Source organism: Alosa alosa, chromosome 2, assembly GCF_017589495.1.
Source record: "Alosa alosa isolate M-15738 ecotype Scorff River chromosome 2, AALO_Geno_1.1, whole genome shotgun sequence".
Lineage (NCBI taxonomy): Eukaryota > Metazoa > Chordata > Actinopteri > Clupeiformes > Clupeidae > Alosa > Alosa alosa.
Window position 1 is genome coordinate 19,910,077 of NC_063190.1, and position 25,010 is coordinate 19,935,086.

Genomic DNA, 25,010 nt, shown 5'->3' on the forward strand with positions numbered 1-25,010 from the left:
ATAACAGATCAATAAATATATGGTTTATAACTGATTAATAAATAAATGGTTTATAACTGATTAATAAATAAATGGTTTATAACCGATTGCCCTTTTCCTCTTCTCTGTCCAGACTCCGTTCTTCCAGGAGTGGATCAACATGACGGGTTTCCTGTGCGCTCTGGGCGGCGTGTGCCTTCAGCAGCGGACGCCACCGCTCCTGGGCACCTACAGCCCGCCCATGGGGCCGCTGTCCGAGCGCAAGGGCTCCATGGTGTCCATGGGCTCGTCCTGCGACGGCGCGGCCGAGACGCCGCTCAGCAAGTTCCTGGAGCGCCTGCTGTCGCTGATGGTGTGCAACCACGAGAAGGGCCTGCAGATCCGCACCAACGTCAAGGACCTGGTGGGGCTGGAGCTCAGCCCTGTGCTCTACCCCATGCTCTTCAACAAGCTCAAGAACAGCATCAGCCGCTTCTTTGACACGCAGGGACGCGTGAGTGGACAACATGCAAATGCACATACTGTACACATACACATGCACAAACATGGTATTGCACAGCTCTCATCGACTCTCATGGACCTCGTTGTATTGTGAAAACCAAAGAAGTCTAGGGATAGTTGGCAGGACTCTGGCAGGAAGTTGACGCATGACAACTGGCTCAGCAATATCATTTCTGTAAAACAAATTTGGCGATACATAGGCGATATTGGTGTAATCAAATTAGTTCTGTTTCTGAGGTTTTTGGGGTTAAAATGAAATACTGTGACCAAGATACTGATAATAGAAAATCTATAGGGGGTCAACTTGACGTAAGTTGCATTAGTACGGGCAGTGGTCTCCCTGGTTTGAAATCAGGGTACCATGAAATCTTGCATTTCCAGTGTGCAGGTGTGAAGGAACAGGTGAATCTTTTTTTTTCTCAATTCAATGTTTTTTCATTATTATTTTGTACATATTTAGAATATATTACAGGAGAAAGATAAAAGTAAGCAATACAGTGTAGGGAGAGGCAGGATGCCCAACAGAGCCAATAATAACCCAATTTCAATAATTATACACGATTTGAAATGAACATATTTAAAATGACTAGATCTAGTATGACTAGATCTCAATGTGATTGTGCTGTTTATTCCCTAGGTTCCCATAAATGACACTAACACCCAGTTTGTGGAGCAGACCATCGCCATCATGAAGAACCTGCTGGACAACCACACAGAGGGCAGCTCAGAGCACCTCGGCGTGGCCAGCATCGAGACCATGATGCTCAACCTGGTCCGGTAAGCAGCTCTAAAATCTCTTTTCTAAAACGGATAGTTCTGGTCCTTAATTATGATTGGCTGAATTGTGTTCGATGCCGTTGTAAAGCCAAAGTCTTTTTAGGCAAGTCCCTCCACTTGGCGGCATATTGCAACGCTTTTTGGGCACTTATCGGGCATCTATTTCGGGTAAAACTGTGCATGCGCGATTCTTCATCAATCATACAACACGCCAACCTCGCTCCAGCTACGAGGATCACAACACATGATTAGCACGATGTATTAACAACATACCACATGATCGGCACGATGTATTCATAACATACCACATGATTGGCACGATGTATTCACATGTCAACTTTTGGTGGCGGAGGGGGGGGAATATGTGTAGACGACTGCCATGTATCCATTATAAACTAACACCATACATTTCTATGGAAGATTTTTTGCGTGCTGTTTCTCCATCCCTTCAAGTTGACCCCGTCTCATATTACTGCGCTATGACGAATTGATACAAAAGTTAGAGTTGCTGCATCTCGACTAGAGTTGCTGCATCGATATATTTCTTGGTGGAAGAAGGATTGTCTATAAATTATTTGGTACATTTCTCATTGCTGTGCATTTATTATGACCGCCGCGCAGCGAAGCGGCGGTCATATAGGTTTAGTCAGATTTTTTTTTTTTTTTTTTTTTTTTTTTTTTTTTTTTTTTTTTTTTTTTTTTTTTTTTTTCGCATGTCCAAATTTCCGTCAATGATTCCCGGGACACTGAAAGACCGGGGTAGACAAAACTTGGTGGGCATGTAACCCCATATGGGTAGCATGGAACCATCGTTTTTCGTTTTGATCTGTAGCCCCCACGCTGGACTGCACCCCCCGAAAGGAGGGTAGGGCAGACACAGTTTTCTGTGAATATCTCGAGAACCGTAAGGTTTAGGAGGACCACCTTTTTTTTTGTATGTTGATCTCAAGGGGCCATGTCAACCCATTCCATAACCACTAATTTCATGTATAGCGCCACCTAGTTAAACACAAAAAAGTAAAAATGAGGTGTTGTAATTGTAGGTATCTGTGACCTAACATAGTCAAAACTGCACAAAATTGGAAGTGTAGGATCATTTTGACACCTTCTGAATGCACGCCAAGTTTCGTGGAATTTTGTTCATGGGGGGCCACACAATAAATTAATTTATATTACTATACACCAACTGGCCTGTAGGTGGCCGGAGACAGTTTTCTGTGAATATCTCGAGAAACCGTAGGGCCTAGGGGTCCACCTTTTTTTTTGTATGTTGGTCTTAAGGGGCATGTCAACCCATCCCATTACCACTTATTTCATGTATAGCCACCTAGTTAAAAAAATTAAAAAGCAAAAAATTAAGTGTTTTCATCTCAATATCTCTGGCTGACAAGGTCAAAACTGCACGAAATTAAAAGTGTAGGATCATTATGACACCCTCTGAATACATGCCAAGTTTTGTGTACTTTCGTTCATGGGGGGCCTTACAATAAAATAATTTATGTGTACATTTAGTGACGTACACCAACAAGGATTCCCGGGACACTGAAAGACCGGGGTACACAAAACTTGGTGGGCATGTACCCCCACATGGATAGCATGGAACCGTCATTTTTCGTTTTCATCTGCAGCCCCCCGCTGGACTGGACCCCGAAAAAAGGAGGGTAGGGCAGAAACAGTTCTCTGTGAATCTTTTATGGTATGTTGGTCTCAAGGGCCCACATCAACCTGGCTCATAATCACTCATTTGTGATTTGCCCCCGTGAAAAAAAATGAAAATCAGTAGGATTAAAAGAAAGCCAAAATAAATATTCATCATCATCATGGCTGCATTTTCAGTATTGGTCGTTTATCGTTTGTCCACTAGATGGCGCATCGTTGCAGTGAGACGTAATTTTGTTGGAAGTTAAAAGTGGGTTGGAAAAAAACAATGGACGCTTCATACAAGGACTGTAATTTACCGCAGCTTAACATCTAATAAGGATAGGACGATGTTCACATGAAGTGTAATTCCCATTTCTTCTTGAAGCGAAATAAATCTGAGGATGTTTATCGGACATGCTTGGTTTTACTGCAGGAATGCGTTAATCTTGTAATATCAATAAGGACCTAGGTAATGTTACCGTTAAGCGTTGGTTGAGTGATGGAGGCATTTGATTTATTGCATTTGTAGAAAACTATAAATGCGGTTATACCAAGCAAATGTATAGCAGCACTGTTTGTATCTTTTCGACTGTCATTTATTGCACGTGCTACAAAATCATTCTGTGCAATGGAAGATTTACCAACGTTACACCGGTCTGATACAGTTTTGCCTATACATCGTGAGACTGAGCGCCTGTTTATTTTGTTTTAAGTGCGTGCAGGGTGTGAGAGGGGAATCGATGTGCTTTGATTACAGCTTGGTAGTTGTAGTCTGTGAAATTAAAAAGCACGTGTGTGTGAAGTATCCAAACAATGACACCTTCATTTCATTATGGCTGCTTTAGCAAAACACCTTAAGCTACTGTGTAGTGGGTCCCATTTAGAAGTGGCTACTTCATTCGCTTTCCTTGACTCATGGAGCTGCGTGAATGTTATTACAACTTTTTCGCCACGATATGACAGTTTAAGTCCGCTTGATACTGTAAAGGCGAAGCCATTGGTTTCCAAAGGAGATTTTATTTGTGTCGCCAGCATAGCCTATTGACAATTTATGTTGTCATTAGGCCTACCTTATAATCCTACCTGTAGCTTAGGGAAGCTAACAACTTTCTATTAGGATCTAGTTTGTTAGTTACCGTTTTGTCATAACTCCCTGATGCATTTTTGCATTTAGAATAGCCAGAGCGTGAAGGCTATATCTCAATCGGAAAATTAAACAATATCGGGTGCCTATGGACTAGGCTGGGTGAACCCAGCCTGATCTGCCCGCTATTTTTTTTTGATTTCTTAAAAGATTGAGCTTGGTCTGATGAAAGCCAGACTAGCCATGGACCTCAGTTAAACAATGCAAGGGGAACATGAATCAGCCTATTTTGCACTAACAATAACGGACAAAAGCTCTTCAACTTTGGCCCGTTAAAATGTGTATGAACAGTCTAGCGACGCATTTCATCAAGGCCCATTTGGACATGTCAGTTATTTGCACCACTGGTTAGATGTAAAACAGCATTTCGTTTCAGACTAGGCTACTGTTACTTAATTTGTGCATTAACAATAACGTTTCAGACTACTGTTACTTAATTTGTGCATTGACAATAAAGTATTACATGAACTAAAGATGACTAAAATCTTATGTAGAAGAAGAAACATTCACAAAAAAATCCATCCATCCAAAAATGACCTTTGTTTTTGATAGCTGTTGAAAACGGCATGGAACTGACAGAGATGGTTTTGTTTATAAATACATAAAAATAAATAAATAAATAACATTATGCTGATACCTTTTGCTTTTCCCAAATACAATGTAGCCTACAGGTGTAAGTGACCTTTCATCAATCCAGTTGCAATGGATGAACTGTGATGAACTGCCCTACTTGTGATTGTTTAGAGATTTTAAAGGTTTTATAACAATTCTACATCTTCTTTGGCTATTCTACAATCTATTCACCTTTTCAGCACCAGTAGGGTACTTTCTGTGCAGCCGCACACACACACTCAGGCATGCCAAATAAGCATACACAAAAGTTTCAAGAGTGGGGGATGGAGTAAAATATGGAGACAAATTGAAGTGTGATTTATTTTCGCGGAACGGATGTACAGGACTGAGCGGCGGTCATATTTTGTACCGCTATGCGGTACATCTAGTTTTATGAAATCTTGCCAGGTATGTAGTAACTGTTTTAGAAAAGCAATAAGCCACTCAGAGAAATGCAGTTGCAATCCTCAATATGTCTTGTACATACAGCAGAATTGACAATAAAGTTGACTTTGACTGTTTTAGCCTCCTTGGTGACTGATCTAGCACTATTACTACTGCAACTTCATGTCTTTGTTCTGTTTGGGCTCTGTTAGCTGATGGCTGATGCTGACTGTGTGTGTGTGTGTGTGTGTGTGTGTGTGTGTGTGTGTGTGTGTGTTGATTGGCAGGTACGTGCGTATCCTGGGCAACATGGTCCATGCCATTCAGATCAAGACCAGGCTGTGCCAGCTGGTGGAGGTGATGATGGAGAGGAGAGACGACCTCTCCTTCTGCCAGGAGATGAAGTTCAGGTGGGCACACACACACACAATACACATGTAGACAGACAGACAGACATTCTCTCTTTCTCTCTCTCTCAAACACACACACACACACACACACACACACACAATACACATGTAGACAGACAGACAGACATTCTCTCTCTCTTTTTCTCTCTCTCTCAAACACACACACACACACACAGGCGCGCCTGCAGGTGTACGGCCGTACGCACTCTGCGTACCATCAGGCAACCAAACAATGAGAGAGAATTTCCCCTGTGTGTTTATTCACACCAAGTTGGCCCACCATAACTTCCCAACTGCTTCACAACTGCGCAGTATCCCATTAACTGCTCAATAATAGGCTAATTACAATTTTCTGTGAAGTAGGCTAAAGTAACCACGTTATCAAAATCTTTGTAACCACGTTATCAAAATCAACTTAACGCACGCACCTTTTGTTTGAGCAGGAGACAGAATAACGAAGAACGCACGCAGCAATTACAGAAGTTGTGGGCTAGGCTATTTGTTGCGTTGTTGCTATTTGTTGAGGCTATCATCGATATAAAACGATTTTTGTAACCAACGAAAGGATGGAGGCAGCAAAGTTAGAGGAGTTATTTCAGATGAACAAGGTAGGCAAAATTGGTATACTTGTCAAAACATTAGCATTACATCTGGATTATACTGAATAATGTTTACTGATGTTAAAGTGCACACGCTGTTCAAGCTATACACAACAGTAAACTAGAACAAAACTAAAGGTAACTACCCTTTATAGGGCTGTATAAAGTTGTCCAAATGAATAGGTCGTTATTAGGCGTTGTTGTATATTGCATGTGGATGTTGTACTAAGCTACTAAGTGACCAATGCACGAACGAAACCAGAAAAGGGGGAGGGTCTGCACACACACAATACACATAATAGAAACAGACAGACGTTTGAATTATTTTTTTCCCCATTCCCTCTAAAATTTTGTCTTTTTATTGTTTATTTTGTTTTGGTTTATTTGTAAGCTACTGTTTCTTTTGTTGTTTTATTGTGATTGTAATCTTGGCATCACTGAAAATGAGGACTACCCTAAATGAACTTCAGAGAATAAATACAGATTGAATGAATGAATGGATGAATGGATGGATGTGCTGTCACTCATGCGTGTGGTCTCTCCTGGTCTCCCTCATGTGTGTGGTCTTTCCTGGTCTCCCTCATGTGTGTGGTCTCTCCTGGTCTCTCTCAGGAATAAGATGGTGGAGTACCTCACCGACTGGGTCATGGGCACCTCAAACCAGGCGGCCGACGATGACATCAAATGCCTGACGAGGTACAGCTCCCTGAGCCTCAATGGCCCCTATCTGGTCTGGATTTTGTCAAATATAGATGATATGGATTTGGTATAATATGGATAAAGAATAACATAGATCATATGCATCTTAATATATTATATTATTATATGTATTATATGTGTAATAATATGTGTTTTGAAATTAAGTTTAACTGCTTTGAAAATAAGTTGAACTGCTTTGGCTAACCATTAAGCTCTGCTGCTTTGCTAGGGACCTGGACCAGGCCAGCATGGAGGCGGTGGTGTCCCTGCTCGCAGGCCTCCCTCTGCAGCCGGAGGAGGGCGACGGTGTGGAGCTCATGGAGGCCAAGTCTCAGCTATTTCTCAAGTTTGTTACATAACTCTCAGCATACTTATCGTCCTAGATAGACATTAGTGTGCATTGGCAGTATGTATGTTCTTTTCACACAACTGGGATTTAGTTCTCAAGTACCCAACATGCTCAGCATTTTAGAACATGGTTTAGACATGGTTTACATGCTAGAGATCAAAGATTCAGCAGTAGAGATAAAGTTGTCTTCACAAAACTGCTTTATTTGACATATTTACAGTGTCTGATATAGTCAGTCTGTCCACCTATGTGTGTAAATAAGCTAAGTAAGTGTAATAAGATCAGGTATTTCTACTGCATGTATATTAATGAATCTGTAATGTCACAGAAAAGACCCCTGAGAATGATGCCATAGGGCTCTTCTAACACCAACTTTTAGGGCAGATTATTTTATTTGCTATAGGGAGCTATAGGGCAGATTATTTTAGTTGCTATAGGGAGCTATTAGGGCAGATTATCTTAGTTGCTATAGGGACCTATAGGGCAGATTATTAGGGTAGAGGGTGTCAGAGTGAGTTATTAGTAAATCAACTGAGTTGTTACTAAATAAACTGAATAATTAGTAAATAAACTGGGTTAGTAAATAAGCTTATTTCCCAAAACATTGGTGTGTTCCTTTAAGAGTTAACTCTTGAGTTTTCTTATTTGGGTTAGTCACTAAACTTGCTAAACTAGAAACCCACCCTGGGTGTATTAATGGATCTGTAATGGATGTAGTATATTAATGAATGTGTGTATTAATGATTAATTAATGTAGTAACTCCGCTCTGCTCTGCTCTGTCAGGTACTTCACACTGTTCATGAACCTGCTGAACGACTGCAGTGAGGTGGAGGACGACGGGCAGCAGGTAGCGGGCAGGAAGAGGGGCATGTCCCGCCGCCTAGCGTCGCTCCGCCACTGCACCATCCTCGCCATGTCCAACCTGCTCAACGCCAACGTGGACAGCGGACTCATGCACTCCATAGGTCAGTCAGTCAGCCCGCAGACTGGGACACTGTTCTTCACTCTCATCAGAAATGTCCAAAAAATGTCCAATTTTTTGTTGCATTGCTATATCATATGACACCGTGTAACATGTTATTTAGATTTTAACACTTAGGTGCTCTGTACTTAACCCTAATTCTAATCCTAATTCTAATCCTGATCCTAGTCTAACGCACTGTCTGAAGTGTCAGTGTGTTATTCTTTGCGTTATAGTATGTCACAATGGCTAATCAGTTTAAAATAGTGTATGTATATTGGACAATGTGTTTTTGGAATTTATGGAAGCACCTTATACCTTAAGATTGATTTTCATTCAAATAAAGCTGTGGTAGCGTAGTGGCTAAGGAGCTGGGCTAACATGCTAAGGAGCTGGGTTAACATGCTAAGGAGCTGGGCTAGCATGCTAAGGAGCTGGGCTAGCATGCTAAGGAGCCGGGCTAGCATGCTAAGGAGCCGGGCTGGCATGCTAAGGAGCTGGGCTGGCATGAAAAGGAGCTGGGCTAGCATTAAAAAAGTTGTGGGTTCAATTCCCAGCTTCCACCACTGTGCCCTCGAGTAAGGCACTTAACCCCGAGGTGCTCTGGGGACAATGTCCTTGTAATATAATTGACATATGTAAGTCGCTTTGGAACAAGCGTCTGCTAAATGAATACATTATACATGTCAATAAATGTAAATAAATGTCAATCGTATTCACATTCTATCCTCTGTGTGTGTGTGTAGGGCTGGGCTACCACAAAGACTTGCAGACGCGTGCCACCTTCATGGAGGTGCTCACCAAGATCCTGCAGCAGGGCACGGAGTTCGACACGCTGGCCGAGACCGTGCTGGCTGACCGCTTTGAGCGGCTTGTGGAGCTCGTCACCATGATGGGCGACCAGGGCGAGCTGCCTATCGCCATGGCGCTGGCCAATGTGGTTCCGTGTTCCCAGTGGGTGGGTATTAGATTGCCCATTTCTGCTCTTCCTGCTGGTGATGAAAGATATTATGCGGTTGGCGGTGGTAGCGTAGTGGCTAAGGAGCTGGGCTAGCATGCAGTAGCCTGAAAAGTTGTGGTTTTAGTTCCCGGCTTCCTCTGTTGTGCCCTTGAGCAAGGCACTTAAAGGTGAAATCCGGCGAGTTTTCACATAGATCTCCGCTTTTCGAGTTCACCGAGTACTGTCTGTACGAAAAAATATGAAAACAATGGGTTTTTACCTAGTTCGAGTTGCTACAGCCAGCAGCTAATGCAGCCAGGCATCTACAGTGCTGCACTCTGTGGGCATGTAAATGGGAGCTCACAGACATGCTGTGTGAGAGTGTAGCACTGCTGTGTTAGCTGCTGCCTGTAGCAACTCAAGCTATGTAAAACCGTAATATAATTATGAGGCTAATACTGTATATTAAGAGCTAATATATTAAGGGCTATGTAAGCCCTTGTTATATAATTGAAATAAGTTGCTTTGGATAAAAGAGTACAACCTCTGATTTTGCGTGCTTTAGGTGAAATATCTAGCAGCCATCATAGTTTGTTTTTGATAATGTTTTACTGAATCCAAAATTGTGTGCAAGGCACTATTGGAAACTATTTTAGATATATTTATTTTCAAACTTTTTGTTATTTTTAAATTAATGGGAATAAACACTAGGGTTGAGCATCATCAAGGGCTTGTATTTGAATGGTCTTGGTGTTGATCATTAAATGTGTGTGTGTGTGTGTGTGTGTGTGTGTGTGTGTGTGTGTGTGTGTGCGTGCACAGGACGAGCTGGCCCGCGTCCTGGTGACCCTGTTTGACTCGCGCCACCTCCTGTACCAGCTGCTGTGGAACATGTTTTCCAAAGAGGTGGAGCTGGCTGACTCCATGCAGACGCTCTTCAGGGGCAACAGCCTGGCCAGCAAGATCATGACCTTCTGCTTCAAGGTGAGTCAAAGTCATGACCTTCTGCTTCAAGGTGAGTCAAAGTCATGACCTTCTGCTTCAAGGTGAGTCAAAGTCATAACCTTCTGCTTCAAGGTGAGTCAAAGTCATAACCTTCTGCTTCAAGGTGACTCACTATGCACAGATCACATGAAGCTAAATTTTTACTTTTAGGTGGTCTTTTTTAGAAGTTTAATTGTCACTTGCATTGTAAAGTCATCTCTAACTGATATCAATAAAAGACCTGGGTTTTGAGTCTGACCCAGGTCCTTTCCTAATTCCATCGCTCCTGTAACTCTTTACTGTCCTCTATCAATAAAGCCAAAAAGCCCCCAAAAAATATTTACAAGAAGTGTTCTCTGTTAGCTTTATTAGAAATGTGCTATAATAGTACTGTCTGTCTGTCTGTCTCAGGTGTACGGCGCCACCTATCTGCAGAAACTTCTAGAACCTCTGCTCAGATCGGTCATCACGGCCCCCGAGTGGCAGATGATCAGTTTTGAGGTGGATCCTACCAGGTCAGTCCTCACTAAATCTTACTAACACGAATGACACACACAACAACCTGTGTGTGTGTGTGTGTGTGTGTGAGTGTGTGTATGTTACCAGTGTGAATGAATTTTGGTAGTGGTGGACAGTTGGAGGATCTGGGCTGCTAAATGCAATGTGTGTTTGGTGTGGTCTTCTCAGGCTAGAGGCGGGCGAGATTCTGGAGGAGAATCAGAGGAACCTGCGGCAGATGACCCAGCGCTTCTTCCAGGCCATCGTCAGCTCCTCTACGGAGTTTCCCCCACAGCTGCGCAGCGTCTGCCACTGCCTCTTTCAGGTACAACAGCACCCCTGGTGGACAGACAGAGCTGAGCATCAGGAACAGACAGGGCCTTCCCTGTAGTGTGTGTGTGTGTGTGTGTGTGTGTGTGTGTGTGTGTGGGAAAGGTCTAGATCCAGAAAGCGGAAAATAATTCATTGATCTTCATTCAGGGGTGTGGGGCTATGTGCCTTCTCCAAGCTAAGATGGCTTCACTGTGTTTTTTGCACTGTGGTGTGTATGTGTGTGTGTTAGGGGTGGGCGATATGGCCAAAAAATAATATCTTGATATTTATTGTGATTTTGACGATAACGATAATTAGTCGATATCCTTTAAAAATGTTTTTTTAAAAGTCTGAGTTAGGCTACTTTACAGGTCATTATTTATAAATAGCATCATTACAATAATAACCAATAACCTGTGACTTTTAAACCAAATCAACCAATGCATTGTCACATGTCTGACATATTTCCAATTCTGCCCCCACTTTTGTGTGTGGCAATGGCATGGTCTAGCCAGCTACATTAGCATGTACTGTAGGCTAGCATCACAAGTTATAGAAATGACCGTAAACTAATGCATTAGCTTATGACTAAAGTATATGAGAAATCCCATAGAGATGCTAATGGCTAGCATAATCAATAAAAGTAGATATTTAAAGCAAACTTCAGTCCATTTTTATATAAGAAGAGTTCTTTGTTTACAATTGAATATTAAAATATTCAAAGCCTAATGTTTTCTCTATAAAATACTGTGTATGAAAAAACTTGACTGTTTAACTCATCAATGCCACTTGAATGAAGTAGGCGCACAAATTAAACATTAGGCGTGCGTGGACCCACTAGCGATCATGAGACTTGATCTGCTGCAGCCAGGGGCTTCTCTCGCTTCTGCTGCATGCACCTCCTGAATGTATGTGATTTCAATACGTGATTTTGAAAGTGCCCCCATAAATAATTTAAATACTTGATAATGTCAATTTGCACATCGTTAAAACAACAATCACGATTAGGGATGTAACGATAACCGGTATAATGGTAAACCACGATAAAAATGTTGACGATAACAATTACCGTTTTCTTTTCAAATATCATATTTACATGGTTGATTACCGCGGTGTGGAAACCGTGTGTTTAATCCTTCCCAGCTTCATCCGAGCCTGCTTTTGACATACAGTAGGCCTGGTACAATGAAACAAAACTGGTACCCTACTGATTCGTTTGTCTAATTGATGGTTCTAACTACGATTTGGATTAGGCTACACCTGATTTTAAAAGGCGGAACATTTTCACCGCAAAACGTGCACTGTATCATGTAGCTCTTCTTTTTATGTTCGCGTCCACATTAAATCCATTCCACTTACGTTACCAGGAGAATACCGTAGCCTAAAGGTTTATTTCGATAGCTTTCTTTGGTCTCACTCATTGGATCCAAATAACAGAAATAGCAAACTCCAAGTTATGGTAGGGTAAGTTAAGCTATAATCACATAGCCAATTAAACATGAAGAAAAAAGTTAGGACACCTTTTGAAACTATTTCAGCTTGTGTAGGCCTATCAGTGTATTCTGAACATATTGAACACGCTTTTAGAAATACCGTGATAATACCGAAAACCGTGATAATTTTGGTCACTATAACCGTGAGGTTAAATTTTCATACCGTTACATCCCTAATTACTATCGCAGACTATATATATTGCCCACCCCTAGTGTGTGTGTGCGTGTGTGTGTGTGGCAAGTGCCGTGACCTTTTTGTGCTCATCTTTGTCCTGTAGGCAACTTGCCATTCTCTCCTGAGCAAAGCCACACTAAAAGACAAAAAAGAGAGCAAAAAATCAGTAAGTCTGGTAACGGTAAACGCTCTCCCTCCGCTGTCCCTGTTAAGCACTTCGGGCTCCACATGACTCTGTGTTAATCTGAAAACTACTCCACACTGCCCCCTCCTGGCAATCACCTGAAATCACCTCTACTAATCCTCCAGCCGCTGAGGGAAGGACGCTCCAAATTAACGCTCTACCCCTCACGGGCACCTCTGTGGCACCTTGGCTCACTTTGCTTTCCTTCTCGGGTCAGTGTGTGGGGTCTTCTCTTGGGCTCTTGGCTTTGGGGTTTGGGTCAGGAAAATGACCATGTGACGTTTTTTTTTCCTCTGATGTTGAGGGGTTACATCCAGAGAAAAGAGAAAGAGAGAAAATTCACTGCTGCTCCACCTCCTATCGCCAACCACAGTGAAATCCCCGTGGAATTTGGTCTCTTTGTCTTATGGATGTGTTGGTTTTAATCTAAAGAGCTATCCAAAGTTTATTCTTTTTTCCCCCTGATGTGCTTACATATACCCTTCTCACTCTTTATTCTTAGTCGGCCTAAAAAGTCGGCCTTTTACAGAAACATCTTACGAGAGAGGACCTCCCCACCCATCCATCCTCTTCTCTCTGTCTCGCTCTCTCATACACACACACACACACATACATACACATACACACACACACACACATACATACACACACACACACACACACACACACTGCTCAGGCACTCTGCTTGTTCTGTCTGGCTGCGGTCACAGGCACATGCAAAAGCCCCTTCTTCCTGTCAGCTAAACCTTGTGCTTTCTGTCCTGCCCATGATAATGATAGGGTGCCCATGCCCAACTCAGGAAGTCAAATACGTCTTCATGTCTCTATAAGCATGAAGAGGTGATGGCTATGATGGGCTGTTTTACTCCAACACTTGCAGGAAAATGAAGGCTGTTACTCTTCATGAACTTGTTAAACTTGTTTCCTATATAATATAAATCACCCTATTTATTCAGGTGTATTCATTCATATCCAAAAAAATATGTGATAGTTTACTTTTAAAAGGAGTCTTTCGAGGGTCTTTGTGAGGTTTACCATCAGAATTCAACACAATCTGATTTATTATTTGTGTATCAGTCACTTCAGTTTCTTCTCTGACAGATGTTGTCCACCTACCCCCTAGGACAATGCTAACACCGAAAGCCATGCTAATCTGACCCTCATTGCCTCTCGATCCTGCTCCCATCTGTTCCATTACCCACCCCCCCCCCCCCAGGTGGTGAGCCAGCGGTTTCCTCAGAACAGTATTGGGGCAGTGGGCAGTGCCATGTTCCTGCGCTTCATCAACCCTGCCATCGTGTCACCCTACGAGGCGGGCATCCTGGACAAGAAGCCCCCGCCCAGGATCGAGAGAGGTCTGAAACTCATGTCCAAGGTGAGCGAGAGACGTTCTTCAACTCGCCACATTCCTCTCTGTCTGATTGTCCTTCTGTCTGTCTGAAGACATCATACAGATTGTATGTTTAGTATACGAAGAAGTCATATCGCCTGTATGTTTAGTATATGAAGAAGTCATATAGACTGTATGTTCAGTATATGTTGACATCATATTTGAAATGTTATCTTCTGTACCTTCCCACAGATTCTGCAGAGTATTGCCAACCATGTGCTGTTCACCAAGGAGGAACATATGAGGCCGTTTAACGACTTTGTGAAAAGCAATTTCGATGCAGCTAGAAAGTAAGTCCAGTCCCCTGCGGGCGTGCATCCTTATTAATATGACACTGCCAAGGCTTTTTCTTTGGAATTCTGCCTTTGACCAATCAGTATCGTAGTTAATGTAAACTCTCACGGTCAGTTTCCCGTATATGGATTAAGCCTAGGCCTGTACCAAAAGCTTTTTTTTCAATGGAGATTTAAGTGTTCTTTTGTCTTTGCCACAAGACATTGATTATGGTAGGATTATGTGGATTTTGTAAATAAAATTGGATTGAAAATGGACTATAATTGAGTTGACTTGCCGTGTGTTTGCGTAGGTTTTTCTTGGACATTGCCTCTGACTGCCCAGCCAGCGACTCGGTCAACCACAGCTTGTCCTTCATCAGTGATGGCAACGTTCTGGCTCTGCATCGTCTGCTGTGGAACAACCAAGAGAAGATCGGCCAGTACCTCTCCAGCAACAGGTCAGACCGCAGTCCTCTAACAGGTCCTCTTCCTGTTCTGGGACCGTTACAGTCAGAAAGTATTCAGTCCCCTTTACTTTTTTTACATTTTGTTGCTGCCTTGTGCTAAAATAGTTTAAAGCCATCCCTTCCCCCCTCATCAATCTGCTCTCAGTACTCCATAATGTGAAAACAGGATTTTAGACATTTTTGTTGAGGGGGAAAAAAGGCAAAATTAAAATATCACATTGACAATTGTAGCGTTATGATTTTCCATGCTAACATTTCCTTGTTTTTTGCACAAATATCCTCAGTATGACTAGTCTATATTATGACATTAAAGGAGAATTCCGGCTATTTTTCATATAGATCTCTGTGTGCCCCCATGTTCATGCCCCCAGCATGTAGCACTGTAGCTGCCTGGCAGCTCTAGTTGTTGGCTGCAACAACTCAAGCTAGGTAGAACTGATTGTTTTAGTTTTTTACTCAGTGCACAGTACTCAGTGACCTCGAGAAAAAGAGATATATGTGAAAAATCGCCAGAATTCTCCTATAAGCATATGTATAAACATATTATCACTAAATGCAACAATTTCAAGTGACCATTTTGCAAACTCCTCCCAACAGGGACCATAAGGCCGTGGGCAGGAGGCCGTTTGATAAGATGGCCACCCTGCTGGCGTACCTGGGGCCCCCAGAACACAAGCCGGTGGCGGACACACACTGGTCCAGCATGAACCTCACCAGCTCCAAGTTTGAGGAGTTCATGACCAGGTAAAGCCGGCGCCAGGTGGCCTGTGTGGAAGTGTGATGGTGTGATGTTTACATTGGCTCAGGGAGAGCTCTAAAATGTCCGTATGTCCTCTCTCTCTCCCTCCCTCTCGCTCTTTTTTCTCCCTCCTTCTCTCTCTCTCTCTCTCTCTCTCTCTCTCTCTCATCAGGCATCAGGTCCATGAGAAAGAGGAGTTCAAAGCGCTCAAGACCCTCAACATTTTCTACCAGGCCGGTACCTCTAAGAATGGCAACCCTGTCTTCTATTACATAACACGGAGGTAAGGAAAAGTTTACCTGAGTCAGTACCAGCATTGTGCTGAATTCCAGCTGGTCTAGAGCCAGTTCTTCTATTATGTAACTTGGAACTATGGAAAAGTTTACTTGAGTTCATACGAGTATAAAAGTGAATTGAGTGATTGTGAATAGGCAGTTTGTTGTTGTTATTTGCTCTGTTGGACTGGTACTTTGCTAGTGTAGTGTAGTGTAGTGTATGTTGTCATTGAAGGTGCAGGAGAATGAGGACTTTAGACTTGGTGATGAGCAGATGACAGCGGAAGCACAGCGCCATCTTGTGGTTATGGACAGCCATTTTTGTCTTGGGACTGAATTTTGTTTGAGCACTGTGAAGTGCAAATGTTAAATGGAGTCCTCAATCATAGACTATGATTACAAAATGGAAAAAAAAAAACACTTGAAAACACACAAATGTTTCACACTTGTTCCTCTATGCTGTTTTTGTTCAACTTCTATACTAAAATCATGAGCCGTTGTAAGGGTACCAGTGCAAGTTTGAGCTGTATGTCCGGTTAGGCATTCATTTCAGACTTGGTTGTGCTCTGGAGTTGTCTTTTTATTTATTTCAAAGTAATGACATCATTCATTTCATTGTACAAGCTTCAATGCCTCAACCTTCCAAAATCAGAAACTCAATGTCAACATTCACAAGAATATGAAATCGTTTAATTACACAGTCAGTCATGTACCTGTAAAGAATCTCACACGTTGTTATGTAAACCACATACATTAGTTACTTGAACAGGGCATTTAGTGTTTTTAGTCTGATATTCACTGTTTTCTTCAACCCACAGACGCAGTTCTGTCTTTGAACTGATGTCTTCTCTGTATTCACTGTAAACAAAACTCATTGTCCGCATCGTCTCCGATGTCGTAAGTCTCCCGAGACCGTGTTAGAGAGGTAGTAGTCGTCTTAATCTATTCTCAATGCGTAATACCCGACTTGATCTGCCGCTTCATGTCTCCAGGAACTGTACTTGTTTAATGTCACCGCAGCAGGTGGAAACTCCCAAGGCCACCGCACATCGCCGCCACTTTCGATGTTCAGTTTCTATATTGTTTTCAATACATCACACACGCACACCATCCACCGAACTCTGTCAATCCATCACACACCCACACCATCCACTGAACTCTTTCAATGCAACACACACACACACACACACACACACACACACACACACACACACACACACACATACACATACACACACACACACACACCATCCACCGAACTCTTTGCTCTTTACATCACACACACACACACACCATCCACCAAACTCACCGCCGCTGTGTTTCTGATGTTCAAAGTCCCATTGCAAACACAAGTAGGAGTGAAACCATAGCGGTCAGTGTGCTGGACAACGAGGCTTCTGGGCTGTGGCCACTGTTTGGGACTTTTCCCTGGTTGCCTTTCTTGACGCTGCGCGTTCGGAGTGTGGTGGTCTTCCGCGTGCTGGTGGTGAGGGCGGCCTCCGTGGAGTCGTAGTCGCTGGCAGTGAAGTACCTCTGCGTGGTGTAGGCCTCGTCCGGCGTTGAGAGGCCAGAGGGCGGCGAGGTCACCAAGAACCCACCGGGCGGCCAGCGGCTCTGGTAGTCCGCCGTGCTGCCGAGCGTCTCCCGTGGCCGGTGCATGTCCAGCAGGGCCGACTCTGGCCAGTAACCGGCGGTGACGGCTCGCATGGGCGGGGCGGGGTAGCGGTTGCGATGGCGGCGGCGTCCGAGGTCGTTGTCGGCGTGCGGGGGGCTGCCGTCGGCGTCCATGCCGGGCGTGTGCGGAGCTGGCGTGTAGGAGGCGTAGTGCCAGCCGCGGGTGGTGGCCAGGTGCGTCTCGCCGCAGGTGTGCCAGGTGTGGCAGGGACAGCCCAGCACGCTGGCGTGCGTCCGGCGCAGCCACGACAGCAGGTAGCTGATGTTCCGCTGCTCGTCGCACGCCCACGGGTTGTCGCCCAGCGTGATGAGCCGCAGCGCCGCAAGCCGCTCCAGTGTGCCCTCGCTGACCGCCGAGAAGCGGTTGGCGTGCAGGTAGAGCCGCTGCAGCCGGCCCAGCTTGTCCAGCGAGCCGGGCAGCACCTGCACCAGCGTGTTGTGCGACAGGTCCACCGTCTCTACGTGCCGCGGGATGTTGGTGGGCACCGTCCAGAAGCGGTTGCGGCTCAGGTCGAGCGTGCGAAGAGCGGGCAGCGTGTTGTTGATGAACACCACGCGCTCCAGCTTGTTGGCCGACAGGTCCAGCAGCCGCAGGTTCCAGTGGTATGCCGTGTCGTTCTTGTGCAGCAGGCGGAGGCGGTTCCCGGATGCCCACAGCTCCCAGAGGGAACGGGGCAGCTCGGCGGGCAGTCGGCTCAGGCGGTTGTGCGACACGTCCAGGGAGCGCAGGTGGCTGAAGGGGCTGAGCACACGGTCCAGGTCGGTCAGTCGGTTGTGCGAGAGGTTGAGGGCGTGCACGTTGTGCTGCAGGCCGCTGGGCAGGAGGCGCAGGCCGCGCCAGGAGCAGTCCACCTCGCGGTGGCTCTCGCTACACGCGCACGGCAGCGGGCACAGAGCCAGTGTCCGCCAGGGCAGCGCGGGCAGCAGCAGCAGCACGGCGACGAAGAAGGCCCAGGGTGGCACCATCAGGACACACCTGCAGACCAAACAAAACAGGCTGGTTACGACGACGGGCATCAAGCTGTGCCAACTGTAGGAGTGCTTCTGAAAGGAGAAGATAATATCTCAGACAATGTAAGCATGAACAGTCAGGACACACCTGCATTTGAAATAGAGCACAGGAAACACAGGAGCAAAATTAGGTTGAAAAAAGCCCTGTTCACTGCAGTAAAATCAATTTGCTTCCAAGTTCTGGTTTCCGTGTTTTGATGATTCGAGCTGAATCTACTGACATTGCACAAGCTGGCTCACTCCCACATGTGCTTCTCCTGGATAGAAAATGCTAAACTAGCCTGCGGTCATTTGAGAGTTAAACGTTGATGTTGCACAGCCTGTGAGCCCCAATAGTGTTATATACCCCATGTGTGCGTGTTGGTCTCTCAGTGGAATCGTGCACAAATAGTTAGAATGATCAGAGCAGCATCGCGAGGAGACTCCCACCTTCTACGCTAGCGTCCACCGACCTCCCCCCCCCAATGGCACAGATAACGACATTAGCGCCCTGACCGCGCACACCTGCCCCACCTGCGCGACTGTATCGAGCGTGCCCCTAGCCTTAATCGTGCAGTTCGATCTGACAAGGGTTGCGGCAGAGCACTGCAGACACCTTCCTTCAGGCATGCGAATGCACAGATGACGGAGAGGAGAGGAGAGGAGAGCATATGAGTACGCACAGGAGCAACATTAGACGTGTGTCCATTGATTCCCCCCTCCACCCCCCGCCCATTAGGGTTATTTAAAAATGTGCCAGATAATTGCTTTCAAGCCCAGCGTCCCCACGGTCCCCTCATAGTGCCTGGAGCGGACATGATCCATCAAGGAGAGTCAGCTATTGATTTCAGTGTCTCCATCATGGTAGTATTGCACTCCTAGATGCTAAATGGAAGTGATGATGAATGGAAGCTATGTGGATCGGCTGAAGCACACAGATGCAGCATCTCGAATCTGGAATGTGACTTTGGTTTGTGCTCGTGTGTGTGTGTGTGTGTGGTAAAGCGAGTATGCATTCTGTGTTAAGTTTAGACTGCAGTGTTTCCTGTAGGTGGTCAGTGGTCTATTATGTGGTGCGTGAGAGGTTTCTGGAAAGCAAGTTCCGTGGAACACAGCGTTGACGAGTGTGTGTGTGTGTGTGTGTCAGTGCTTGCTCATGCTTTCGTGTGTGTGACGAGCCCATGCCTCACCTCTCCTCTGCTCTCCTTTTAGCTTGTTCGCTCATTGGTTCTTTCTCATCTTTCTTTCTCTCTTCCCTTTGTTTGCTGGTTACTCACCTTCCTTTGGTCACCATTTCACATCATTTCTTCCTGTCCTCTCTCGTTCTCTCTTTCTCCTCTCCTCTTCTTTCTCCCTCCCTCCCTCTCTCTCTCGCTCTATCTCTCTCTCTCTCTCTCGCTCCTTCTCTCTCTTCTTTGGCCTCTTGTCTTTGTCGTTTGAAGTGGACGGCTGATGAGTGAAGTGTGGCCAGTTTATCCTCTTCCTCTTCCACTCCTCTTCACTTCTCTCCTCTCCTCTCCTCCTCTCGTCTGTCGGAGTCGTGCCCGTTCTGGTGTGCTGGTGCAGATAGTCCCAAATGAAGCCTGGAATCTCACCTCCCCACTGCAGCAGTCTCTCACACACACTGCTTAGTTCACTCTGATCGCGCCGGTGCGGAGTGTGTGTGTGTGTGTGTGTGTGAGAGAGAGAGAAACAGAGAGAGGGCGGGGGGGGGGGGAGAGAAGGGTTGGGGCGGAAGTGGAGATAAATGCAGAGCAGAGGAGAGGAGTCCCTCTGCAACTCACGATGGGCACGTGGAATTGCTGACTGCAGTGTTTTATTGTTCCCCCCCACACACACACACACACACACACACATAGTCCTATACTTTTTCTCTTTCCAATTTCTGCCTGTTATTGCTTCTACGACTGCCTGCGGGATTTCAGCACTTAATATAGTAGGAGTCCACTCTGGCCCAACTCTAACCCTACCCAGGGCATGTCAGATCATGGCGGTATTACCGCAAAAATCTTTTTGCCCTTCTTAGATCATTAGAGCGCTTTCTGCTGTTTTTGTTTGCACACTCACGTGGGTTGTGAGCATACATACAGTATTGGGGAGCTCCAGACATTCTGCAGTGTTTTGATACTTCTCTAGTTGTGAATCTGTGTTGTGAATTGTATGTTTCAATGATTATCCCCACGTTCCACTGTCAGGTTTAAAGCCCAGTGTGTGCCTGGTGTTGTTGCCAGGCAGGTGAATGAATGCTGTTGCCGGGGGGGGGATGCCAACAAAAGGGCACTAGCCGGTGCGGAAGTGGAGTGTCCGAGCTAATTCTCCCTCTCTCTTATTCTCTGCCCTGCTGCGCGAGTGAAAAGAGACATTCTTTAAGAGGCGCACGATGCTGCTCAGCACCGCCATGGCTGCTGACTGCTAATGCGCCAGGCCCGTACCCGTGTGTGTGTGTGTGTGTGTGCGTGTGCGTGTTTGTTTGAAAGGGATCTCATTACAGTTGTCAGTGGTAGTAAACACACTAAAGCAAACATATACATTATAATCTCTCACACACTCATGCCTACACACACACACACACACACACACTCACACAACTGGCTACAGTAGTGTAGAGAAATGCACGCTCTGAGTACATGGATAAACAGATCTGCAAATAATATACAGGTGTACACTATACACACGGTGCACTTTACACACAGCTGGTGTGTCGGTCTGTGTGTTTGTACAGGAAGTGTCCAAACAAAAGCACAGGCAAGCTCAAATAAAGCACACATTTGCCCTCCTAGGTTTTTTATGTGAACGCACACGCAGTGTTTTATGCAAGTTAAAAGAAACAAAACCATATTAATACCAGATGAACTGCCCCTGTGTATTAACCTCTTTGCACTACCCTGACTTAATCTTTAATTGCACAATACCTTTCATTACAGACACCAGAAGCAAAATCTGGCAAAAAGAGGAAGCAAATCTAAAGGAGAAGTGCCGATTAGATCAGGCCATGAAAAGTGAACTGTACCTCTGACAGGAAGACAAGCACCTATTTACAGATGTAATGTAATCCATCAATTATTCAGAGACTGTAGCTGTGGTCTTGATGACAGGATGGATTCGAATGTGCTTTACATTTTTTAGTTTATTTTTTACTATGAGCTGGAATGTATGTATTCATGTAAACAGGGCGCTTTCCACTTAAAGGACCATATATCACATTCTTGCAAAATTGCTGTTTCACTCTGCTTGGATCATCTCTGTTGTTCATAATGGTGGTGTAGGCACTATGTACGGCATTTCTTTTTCAGAAATTCAGAGAAATGAGATTTGAAATTTAAAAAAAAAGATACATTTTGTATTAAAACAAGACTTTGTGTGAAATTACATCTAATTACAGACTAATTACACTATACTAAGATATGCCCATAAATATAGACTACTTTTGTGAGAATTGACTTTGGCTTCAGTACATAAACCCCCTGAAATATCACTCTACCTACGTCAACAGCCTTTCATTTGTAGATAAATTAGCTTTGGACTTTTTCCACTCGTACCCGTCTGCAGCCTTAGGGGGAAAGAAGTGGCTTACAGACCAATTAAACGCCGACAGGCTCTAGGGCAGAATTTGCAGCAGATTGAGGTGCTTTCAGTCAGTCTATTAAATGGACGTGTGGACATGGCCATGCAAATGGACATTGAGAATTTACACACACCAAGGCGTCATCAGTCAGTCTGTCTTTAAAATGGATGTGTGGAGGCTCTGGTGGCATCCGTAATTGAATCTTTTTTCCTAATTGCCTGTTTAAATACAGTATCTGGTATCTACATGTACCACAGGTGTGAGGTCTGGATGCAGGCATAGATAGATAGATAGATAGATAGATAGATACTTTATTGATCCCCAGGGGAAATTCAAGGTCTTGGTCTAAGTCTTTATTTTAATTTTAGTCTGTCTTCTCTAGCAAGGGATATGGAAGTATTTTTTTATTTAGATTTATTTCTCTGCAAAGAAAAGTTTATTCTAGAAAATATGATGTAATTACATCATTGTACATGATTGTATACTACATTCATCAGGCTTTTTTCTCATTTCTAGTACTTAAATAAACCTGAATTAAAGTACGCAATTAAAATACGCAATGCCAACATTACATTATTGAAATTAAAAAAAAATATTCACAGATAAGTGCCATTTTAACCAGACATATGTAGGAAATCAAGTAGAGCTCTTGACGTATGATAATAAAGAAAAGTCCATTCAGAATTCAGGGCCAGCGTGTTGGCTCAGTAACACTGCAGAGCATCGTAACTCAGGTCCACATCAGCCCACATCAGCCCACATCAGTCCACATCAGTCTTTAAGCTACAGTGGCGCTCTACTCCACAGCTGTGGCCGCCTTTGTGTTGCTTTTGTTTTCATCTGCCACGTTCTTCGTCTCGTCAGTCTCGTCCGTCTCGTCCGTCTCGTCCGTCTCGTCCTTGGCCTTGTTGTCGGCGGCGGCGGTGCTAGCGGCGGCAGTGCTCTTGGTGGCCTCCTTGACGCTGCTCTCAGGTTGTTCGGCCTTGTTGGCGGCGGTGACCTTGTTGGCTGTACTCTCGTTTGCGTCGGAATTGTCAGGCGCAGCTGTCTTGTCCACGGAGCTTTGGGCACTGCCAGCGCTGGCCGTCTCCTCCTCCTTCTCCTTCGATTGGTTGTTCTCTGCCGCGTCTCTGGCCGCCCCCTCGTCGTTGAACACCTCTGACATCATGATGGAGGACTCGTTGGGCTCGTCGGCCTTCGTCCTGCCGTTTGCCGCGCTGGTCTCGACATGGCAGATCTCGTAGTCGCGGTAGTGCCTTTGGATGTGGCACAGTTTGCAAGCCAGCATCATGGTGGTGATCAGCAGGATCACACAGCCTAAAGTCAGACCCCCGAACACGAGTAAACCAATTTTATCCTCTCCTTTTGTTACGCCCTGTAAGCAGTCACACGGGCAGGCTGTGGTGGTGGTGGGTAATGCAGATGTACTAACTTTTGTGATGGTTGGTTTTTTCGGGGTTATTGTTAAGTCAGATACTACTACTGCAGAGTCTGTAGATTTGGGATATACTGTAGAACTAGGATTACGGTTTTGTTGTTTGGTTTGGTTAGATTTGGTTTGATTTGACGAAGCCTCAGGAAAAAGGTCTTTTGAAGTATCGTTGCTAATTGCGTTCACACCCATTGGCCCCATGAAGGTGGCTATCAGAAGGGCAGACCACAGCAGTGAGGTAGTCATGATTTCTTGGAAAATCTGATTGAAAAAAAAAATAATTGTTAGTGTTGGGATAATTACCCAAAGTAATATCATCAAAGGCGTTTTTTAGCACTAAATACCACAACAACTAAACATTATTTATCACTAAATACCATAGAGTTTACTAAATAATCATTGAATAAATCAGATGAAATATATGTGTCGATGCCAAACATAGGTTTCTATTCAGTGGTAAAATTAAGACCAGTTAAGTTGAGAGGATTGATGGCATTGTCATCTTTGCACAGTAAATGACTATTACACAACCTTTGAAAATGTTTTATCTTTTATTTACTTATTTTACTTTCTTTATTTATTTACTAAGTGTTGTTCATTCAACGTCATAGAAAAATGTATATATATATAAAATATAAAAAAACACTTTAAAAGGGTTTCATTTTAATGAGCTCTCCTAACATTACTTTTTTACATTTTTACATCTCAGTCAAACGTGACAGAACTTGATTGCTTGACCAGGTCATAGATTACTGTGCCCAAGTGCTACAGGCACCACTCTCAAATAATCTAATTTGATCGCTGACTATAATTATATGGAGTACAGTACAAGTAGCCTGGTTACCTGGTTTAGAAGATGTACGCTCTTTTGGTTGCAGTGCTGTGTTAAAGGTGAGCTCTCAGACACAGATCGATCTCTAACCCTCAGTTACAATTGCAGCCTGTGACTGACAGAGGAAGTGTTGCCTGCACAAAAGAAGTCCGCAATAAAGATGTTTGTTCTCTCTCTCTCTCTTTTTAGCTCTGGTGACTTGTTTCCTGTTCTTCTCTCAGTTCTGCTCTGGTCTTTTTGTGTGGATATTTTTATTCCCCTGCTCTATGCCGCTTGTCACGCACATCAGTGTGATCACACTGCGAGTTGCTTTTCACTCGTAGGACGTAGGAGTAGAACGATGGTGTACATATGCATTTGTCCGACTTTTATAGTCAACCTTTTTGTCCTTACAGCTTGTATAGAACTAACCTTAGCTATAGAAACAGAATATATGCACCACATGTTCACGTGGCGACTGTTCAGTATGTTGACATCTTCCATTACCTCCTGGACAGTGGTGTAGTGGTAAAATGGGTGGGTAAACTATGAATTCTGTGATCACGGTAAGGTGGACTGCGCCATGCAGTATAGGATTTTTAAAAAAGGCGGCGGATGTTTGATGATGGTGGAGGTTATTGTCCAATGTTTATAACAATACCAGTGGTATTAAATGGTTCCTAGAGTGTTGATGAGTGTACAAATTGTGAATGTGGATAATACAGTGTGATTTTTTTTTTTTTTTATAT

General features: G+C 44.3%; 3 protein-coding genes across 9 annotated transcripts in view; 1 reads left to right on the forward strand and 2 right to left on the reverse strand.

The window, feature by feature from the left end:
- The window catches only part of nf1b (neurofibromin 1b), a 74,644-nt gene that overhangs the window by 22,575 nt on the left and 27,059 nt on the right, over window positions 1–25,010 (forward strand). For 5 of the 7 annotated variants that reach the window (XM_048269397.1, XM_048269415.1, XM_048269426.1 and 2 more), the window contains exons 20-35: window positions 113–472; window positions 1,118–1,257; window positions 5,326–5,448; window positions 6,660–6,743; window positions 6,976–7,092; window positions 7,880–8,061; window positions 8,804–9,015; window positions 9,820–9,981; window positions 10,393–10,496; window positions 10,669–10,804; window positions 12,563–12,625; window positions 13,860–14,018; window positions 14,226–14,323; window positions 14,620–14,766; window positions 15,373–15,519; window positions 15,687–15,797. In XM_048269397.1, coding sequence (XP_048125354.1) covers window positions 113–472; window positions 1,118–1,257; window positions 5,326–5,448; window positions 6,660–6,743; window positions 6,976–7,092; window positions 7,880–8,061; window positions 8,804–9,015; window positions 9,820–9,981; window positions 10,393–10,496; window positions 10,669–10,804; window positions 12,563–12,625; window positions 13,860–14,018; window positions 14,226–14,323; window positions 14,620–14,766; window positions 15,373–15,519; window positions 15,687–15,797 — 2,345 coding nt within the window. The remainder of the gene's footprint in view (window positions 1–112; window positions 473–1,117; window positions 1,258–5,325; window positions 5,449–6,659; window positions 6,744–6,975; window positions 7,093–7,879; window positions 8,062–8,803; window positions 9,016–9,819; window positions 9,982–10,392; window positions 10,497–10,668; window positions 10,805–12,562; window positions 12,626–13,859; window positions 14,019–14,225; window positions 14,324–14,619; window positions 14,767–15,372; window positions 15,520–15,686; window positions 15,798–25,010) is intronic. The other 2 variants (XM_048269435.1, XM_048269407.1) reach the window with 1 other exon arrangement.
- On the reverse strand, window positions 16,357–20,102 carry LOC125311412 (oligodendrocyte-myelin glycoprotein-like). Its single transcript, XM_048269448.1, has 2 exons — window positions 19,731–20,102; window positions 16,357–18,439 (listed from the first exon to the last, which is right to left on the reverse strand). Exons 1-2 carry the CDS (start codon window positions 19,745–19,747, stop codon window positions 17,119–17,121), a joined length of 1,338 nt encoding a protein of 445 aa, XP_048125405.1. The 5' UTR covers window positions 19,748–20,102; the 3' UTR covers window positions 16,357–17,118.
- Window positions 22,436–24,411, reverse strand: LOC125311419. Its single transcript, XM_048269463.1, has 2 exons — window positions 24,295–24,411; window positions 22,436–23,711 (listed from the first exon to the last, which is right to left on the reverse strand). The coding sequence occupies exon 2, from the start codon at window positions 23,694–23,696 to the stop codon at window positions 22,815–22,817; it is 882 nt and encodes a 293-aa protein (XP_048125420.1). The 5' UTR covers window positions 23,697–23,711; window positions 24,295–24,411; the 3' UTR covers window positions 22,436–22,814.